Source organism: Alosa sapidissima, chromosome 16 (genome assembly GCF_018492685.1).
Source record: "Alosa sapidissima isolate fAloSap1 chromosome 16, fAloSap1.pri, whole genome shotgun sequence".
In the NCBI taxonomy this organism is placed as follows: Eukaryota; Metazoa; Chordata; class Actinopteri; order Clupeiformes; family Clupeidae; genus Alosa; species Alosa sapidissima.
This window is the reverse complement of record NC_055972.1, coordinates 5211161-5218660: the sequence shown is the minus strand read 5'-3', so window position 1 is coordinate 5218660 and position 7500 is coordinate 5211161. Positions and strand designations below refer to the sequence as shown.

Below are 7500 nucleotides of genomic sequence, written 5' to 3'. Positions count from 1 at the left end.
GGCTCTATTGTGATGTCATCAGCCCATGTTAAGTCTATGGGGAAATTTTGAGTAGTTTTTAATTAATAGTTTAAAAAGTATAAAAGTTACAAAGCTGAAAAATACATAGCCCACATGTCCTAAGTAAGACCTACGTAACATAGTTTGAATGAAGTTTCTACGTTAAACGGTTTAAGCTGCATTAACTGCGTTAGAAGAAGAAGAATAAGAAGAAGAAGAAGAAGAACTAGAAAAGCATTTCCTGAAGGAAATACAGTGCATGAAAATGCAAAAATATGATGTAAAATATCATACAGAGTAAAAACAAACTATATTGGTTGCTAAGTAGATGAGGTTTAATATAGTTGGAATGACTGAACAGTTAAATAGGTGAATAGTTTAAATGGTTAAATTATTTAGGTAGATAGTTGACGATAACTGACAGTTGGAATGGCTCTAATGTTTGCTAGCAGTTATGCTAACTATGTTAACAAAGATAATAATGTTAACAAAGTTACTATGCTAACTAGCATGCTAACCATGTTACTTAGCTAACTTAGCTAATCATTTTTAGCAGTTTTGCTAAAAATGCTAACTAGCATGCTAAAATGCTAGCATGCTAACTATGCTAACCATATTACTTAGCTAACTTAGCTAATCATTTTTAGCAGTTTTGCTAAAAATGCTAACTAGCATGCTAGCATGCTAACAATGCTAACCATGTTACTTAGCTAACTTAGCTAATCATTTTTAGCAGTTTTGTTAAAAATGCTAACTAGCATGCTAAAATGCTAGCATGCTAACTATGCTAACCACATTACTTAGCTAACATAGCTAATCGTTTTTAGCAGTTATGCTAACTATGCTAACTAGCATGCTAACATGCTAGCATGCTAACTATGCTAACCATGTGACTTAGCTAACTTAGCTAATCATTTTAAGCAGTTTTGCTAAAAATGCTAACTAGCATGCTAACATGCTAGCATGCTAACTATGCTAACCATGTGACTTAGCTAACTTAGCTAACTAGCTACAGTGGGTAGGAGTCATAGTTGATGACAAGTAACAGTTACAATGGCTGAACAGTTAAAAAGTTCAGTAGTTTAAAGGGTTAAATTGTTTAACAGTAAAATATTATAGTGAGGACTTTTATTTTGAAACAGTTTTTGGCAGAGGAAGCAGTTGAACAGGATGTGTAGTCTTAATAGGGCCAGTTTGTATGCTTAAAGCCTGAGACTGGCAGTTGGTCCAGGTGGCCCGAACACCTGCCATAGGATTCTAATTGCTTAACGGCTCTATTGTGATGTCATCAGCCCATGTTAAGTCTATGGGGAAATTTTGAGTAGTTTTTAATTAATAGTTTAAAAAGTATAAAAGTTACAAAGTTGAAAAATACAAAGCCCACATGTCCTAAGTAAGACCTACGTAACATAGTTTGAATGAAGTTTCTACGTTAAACGGTTTAAGCTGCATTAACTGCGTTAGAAGAAGAAGAATAAGAAGAAGAAAAAGCCTTGGAAGAACAGTACAGTGCATTTTCATGCACTGTAAAAAGCCTTGGAATAACAGTACAGTGCATTTTCATGCACTGTAATAATAATAATAATAATACATTACTATTAATGTTATTATTAATGTTGCTATTATAGTGATGATGCTGATGTTTCTAATATGTTCTCATGCTGCTTAGTAAAAATGATGATGATGATGATGGTGGTGATGAAGGTAGTAATACATTGATAGCAGAGGACTTGCTCAAAGAAACGGTGCTGAACTGTGATGTGGAAATGACAACACATAGGTTAGAAGTTTGTCAGTTTGTTTATGGTGATGTGGAAATGACAACGCATAGGTTAAAAGTTGTTTGTTTGTTTATGGTATTTTGCAGACACTTTTGTTCAAAGCGACTTATAGTATATGAATACTACATTACACACTAAGCATATCAAATATCAAGAGTGAAAATAATGAGTTTTTCCATATTAACAAAATATTATTTCATATTAACAAAAAACATTAATATACAAAAAATTAAGGTTCATGGGCTTCATATGCATTAATGCTGAACTAACTAAACTGTTAAAATGTTGACATAAAGATCATTCAGATTTTCTATATCGAAAGAATTTCGCTTTTGAACGCAACAAATGTTTCCTAAAGGTGATTACCATTTAAGATTTAGTCTACACATTACACACACAAGGTTAAGTTTTTTTTACAAACACAGATATCAAATAAAAAGGAAGCGCATTATGGAGATACCTGGTTGACTGGGAAGTTCGTGGGGCAATAATTCTCTCTTGATAAGGGGATCCAGATTTTATGGCTAACGAGTTACAGTATAAAGCAAGTAGCCTACAGCGTTACGAGCTGCGAATACTCAATGTGCTTCATTATTGCACACAAGCTGTCGCGAACTTCTGCATGACAACTAAATAAAAAACAAATAAAACAATACCACCAACAATGATGTCACCCACCAAGCACCTGCGCCAAAGGTCCTGCAGAACAGACTGAGAACTACCTTTAGAACATTTTCTCCGCTTCAGCGTTCTCTTCCTGCGGGGCGCTGCTCGCGCCTCCCCTCCCATCTCGCTGCACGCGCAAGTAGCCCAGAAGTCTAACAAACCGAAATACGTGCATTTCAGACCATCCGTGGTGATTGACAGAGATGGGCAGACTAATTAAATTATTTTAATGATGTGTGTGTGTGACAGAGAGAGTGAAAGAGACAGACAGTGTGTGTATGTGTGAGTGAGTGAATGTGTGTGAGTATGCGTATGCGTGTGTGTGTGAGAAAGAATGAGACAGAGTGAGTGTGTGTGTGTGTATCTTTTTGGAGTGTGTGTATGTGTCTGTTGAGTGTGTGTGTGTGTGTCTGTTGAGAGAGGGTGCCTGGCAGGGGGTCCGCCTCAGACCCTGATTAGACATGCAAATGTTTGTTTGTTTGTTTGTTTGTTGGTAATCTGTGAGTACACCAGAGAGAAGGAAAACAAACAACGGATCCTGTCGAAGATAAACACTCGCGCGCAAAGCTGTCTTAACGAGTGCAGGAGCCCCGTTCAGCTCCTGAGGGTCACGGGAATGCGCGCCCCGGGGCCGAGAAGAGGGATGCGGGAGTGATCACCACTTAAAACGGATATAATTATACCGAAAAGGCTAACGAGTGATAATGACGCCAAGTGCTTCACTGCCAGCGTTGTTGAAATATAGCCTCATATCTGTACGCTAAGTTGCTCTTTCAATAAGAAAGACCCCTGAAATATCAACCTTCGCTTTCCTTGAATCCAAAATTGCAGGGAAGTGTTGAGAGAAGAATGGGAAGTATGTAATCTTCGTTTCAGTTCTTTAACCGGATGGCTGTTTTAAATGACGCCCTTGCACTTGTGACTGTTTCAGGGTTTATATATGCTAAGTAACTAGCACACAGATCCAAATCGTTCGCTAAGTAATGAATATAAACTTGAAACTAATCTACTTTAGGCTACATATTAATAATAATCAACTCGCATGAGATGTCAAAGAAGTCCACTGCTTTAGCCTCCTGTGATAAGGGTCATTTCTCTGAGCGCTCACCGAAGCCTGAAAGGGATCATTAGGGGAGACCGGGGTTGGTTGTCACAATTTTTACTCGTGCATGAATTGCTCATCTTCAAAAACTCTTTCAGCAGTAATTCCTACATGAAATGAAAGCTTGGGGTCTTGGCTTTAAATGTGTATAATTTTTACTTTTAGAATGTATTGTAACAGGGAGCAATTAACCATCAAAGACACTCTGACACAATGTGACAATCAACCCCATCATGGGGTTGGTTGTCCCTATAGAGTTTCAATGGGATTTCAGTGATAAAATGGGATCTTAGAAAATTATGTGTAACTTTTTCGTTTTTTAAGCTAGAAACTGCAAATAAGTTTTAATATGAATACCACCCCTATGATAGTTGTCATCAATGCCCCTTATGTTTAAATAATGGGATTAAAGGAGGTGATCAGTTACTTGAATTGTCTACTGTGTTGAGAAATAAAATGAAGTCATTTTCAGTGCTAAAACCTCTTTATTATCATGTAAGTTGCAAACAAAGTTGCAAACATAGTGACAACTGTGTCACAGTGACAACAAACACATGTGACAACCAACCCCACGAGCTATGTGACAACCATCCCCAACTGACCTCTTGACAAAGATGTTAACCTAGCTGCCACATGGCTTTAACTTGATAGCTAAAATATGGCTCAAAATAAAGCTACTACCTTTTTAATGAGTGTTTTGTTTTTGAACTACTAATATCCTACAAGCTCTCAATACAAAAACAAAACAACACCAACATGAAAATTTACTCTGCCCTATGAAATTTAAAAATTGTCTCCTCACCTCAATGCTGTGTGTCTGCTCAGCAAAATTTCTAGTGCAAATGAGTAAGCTATCAAAGGGTAACAGTTTGATATCAAAATTTTACCACAGCATCACCTAGTGTGCCTGGAATAAGCAATGTGACAACCAACCCGTGAGACAACCAGCCCCGGACTCCCCTACTTAAACTGCTCTTCTGCAAGGGGACGGATTACCCTTTTAGGTCAGAATGAGCAGCATGGGTCTGCTATTAGGAGGAAAGAAGTGCCAAAATCGGCCTGTGCTCTCCATGATTCGCACCCCTGCTACTGTCATCTCAATCACATCACACTACACTAACGATGGCTTGACAAAATATTGAGATAAAGTTATCAACAGTTATTTGATTTCAATTTTCAGGGCACATTTGCCGAGGTCGTAATACCAACTTTATTTTCAGCAGTGCATAAATTAATTACGCGCATTTAATAACCAAATATCATTACATTCCACCTTTAATATCATAAACGTTTTCCGCCAGGGAGGCTCTTAATAGCGCGGGGCCCGTAACAGCCCATTATCCGCGCGTAATGCTATTAGCGCGCCAATTACGCGCCGTTACACGAGCACTCTGCGCTTTATGCGAGCCCATCCAATCCCGCGCGCCACTCCGAAATTTCAGCTGTTTCTTTAGAGCCTCATTTTCCGCCGGTGTCTGCACGCGCGTCCCCGGTGCGTTTTAAAAGTAATTGAAAGGGTCCCTCCGCTCGTCATTTCGAGCGCGGAGGCGAATAAATCCACGGACCCCTTGCTGTGAACAAAATCAAAATCTGGACGTACGAGCGCCCAACACGCGCAGGCCTGCGCAAAGTGGACCCCTAACCCATATAACGGCAATTACTGGCCTGACAGCCAATTTAAAATCCAAAAACAGTCATCGAGATTTTTAATATAAAAAGCAACTGCATAAAAAGTGCGTCGGGTGAGCGCGTGTTTATGATTTGGGAATAGTGTGAAGGAAGCCGCGGTAATTGGTGAGGTAAAGTGACTGCTCACGCGGGCACCGCTGAGACCTGACGTCCGCGGGCACGTGTGCCATCTAACGCGCTCAGCGGAGCTATCCAAACGACTGTGCGAGGACAGCACAGGAAATAATCAGAAATAAATCCAATTACGCACGAGTTTATAAAGGCAAGTGCTGAAAGCTCACACGAGCTGTCGACCGCACCAGGAACATCCACGCACTGTTGGCTGTGGCGAGAGAGAGAGAGAGAGAGAGGGAGAGAGAGAGGGAGAGAAGGAGAGAGAGAGATTGATAGTGGGTGTGTTCTGCCGGGAAAAAGGGAGAGGAACAGGAAGAGTGCGAGGTCTTCCTAAAAGCTCTGCATCGCGGGATATAAAGATCTTCTGGCGCGCGGCTGTCACTCTGCGGGCATCCCGTAGTCTCGAGGCGAGTTGAACTCACTTCCGTCCAGGTAGAGTTTGTCTCTTCTCTATACCACGTCAGTTTAAAGTTTTATCGGAAATAAGAATCAAATTCGATGAAGGATGGAATTACTTTTCTGAAGATCACCAGAATTTTACATTTTACTTCTTCACCATTTGCAGCGAATTGTTATATTCACCCCCGAACGCGGCTGCTTCTCGAACATGTTCTACTTCCACTGTCCACCCCAACTGGACTCCAGTAGCCGTGAGTAACGATCTCTCTCATCTCTCTCTTCCACGCGCAGACAGACAAACACCCTCAAACTCACATCACATTTTAGCCCACATGCCCCCATGATATACCTATTTGATTTGAATTATTAAAAAGACACAAAAAAAAGAAGTTTTAGGCTATGTTCTATGCCTGGCCTTATATAATTATGTGTGTAAAAAGTGGGAAATATAAAAATGTTGTTCATATTTGTTTACGAAAAGGAAATAAATGTAATTCGTTTCCTTATTCCGTCTTTGCACCCACGCCCAAAAACTGCGTGATAGTTTACAAATGACAAACAGTTATTCTAGCTCTCTAACTGTAAAATATAGGATCTAAAGTGAAATTATTAAAGTGTAGAACATATTAGTAACTGATGTCATACCATAAAACAAGACAAACAATTTATACAAATAATAATTTGAGTTGGTGCGTGCTTGTTTGTTTGATTTTGTGTGTGTATGTGCGTGTGCGTGTGTGCGTGCCCTGGAGCAGGGCTTTGTGCTCCTCTGTGAGGGGACAGATGCTGTGTGTCGTGTTTGTCTCGCTTCCCTCCCGTGACGAACCGACCGGTGCCCCTCTGAACGCTCTTAATCAAAACACAAAGCCTCGCGCCTCCGCTTAACACCCGTGAACTGTCCGGCTTTAGGCATAAAAGCGAGAAACAGTTGCTTGATATGAGACTTTTGGGCAGCCTTAACAGGCCTGCGAAAAGTCAGAGTCAAGTCGTCTTATATTGTCTTTTAAATTGGCCCTAAATGAAGTAGGCCTACGACACAATTTCGTTATTTTTTTTACGTGTTTCTATGTGGTTTTATTTGCATTTGTTTAGTGAACTCCGGTAGTTTTGGGTCGCATGGCGCCGGGGATTTTGATGACGGTTTCCTGAGACGCAAGCAACGCAGAAACCGGACAACATTCACCTTACAGCAGGTAGGCAGCACGCGCACCAAAGCCAGGTAAACACATGACCTCTGGTCGGGCGAAACATTTGGGACATTTTGTGGGCATTTCACGGGGTGTCAATCCAATAATACAATTTTGACCTTGCAAAATAAACTTTCTCCTAATTCTCTCAGAAGACAAACACGTGAGATGTTGAGAGGTACATTAAATTGGTAAAATGTCTTGTCTTCACCGTGGGATAGTGAGAAACGTAATTTCGATCTCTTTGTATGTCTGGAACATGTGAAGAAATTGACAATAAAGCTGACTTTGACTTTGACTTTGACTTTGAGGTAGCCTACAGTAAACGGCATCTACATATATATTGCGTTTATTCATTAAGGTTGGATTCTAAACATACATAGGCTACATAGATAGATAGATAGATAGATAGATAGAAGAAAGCAGGCAAAGGAGGAAAGCTGAAACACTGAATTCTTTCGTATGTGACCGAAGTCTTAACTATAAAAATTGTTTTTGGTTTCTTGGCAGCTCGAGGCCCTGGAAGCTGTCTTTTCTCAGACACACTACCCGGATGTGTTCA

The 7500-nt window shown here is 40.1% G+C and overlaps 2 protein-coding genes across 2 annotated transcripts in view; both read left to right on the top strand.

The window, feature by feature from the left end:
- ercc6 (excision repair cross-complementation group 6) overlaps positions 1–7500 on the top strand; it is a 61917-nt gene that overhangs the window by 41742 nt on the left and 12675 nt on the right. The gene's annotated exons all lie outside the window — the stretch shown is intronic.
- Positions 5752–7500, top strand: part of drgx (dorsal root ganglia homeobox) — a 7284-nt gene continuing 5535 nt past the window's right edge. The window contains exons 1-3 of the mRNA XM_042066159.1: positions 5752–6002; positions 6844–6944; positions 7449–7500. The exon at positions 7449–7500 is cut by the window's right edge and continues 50 nt beyond it. Coding sequence (XP_041922093.1) covers positions 5960–6002; positions 6844–6944; positions 7449–7500 — 196 coding nt within the window. The 5' untranslated portion in view covers positions 5752–5959. The remainder of the gene's footprint in view (positions 6003–6843; positions 6945–7448) is intronic.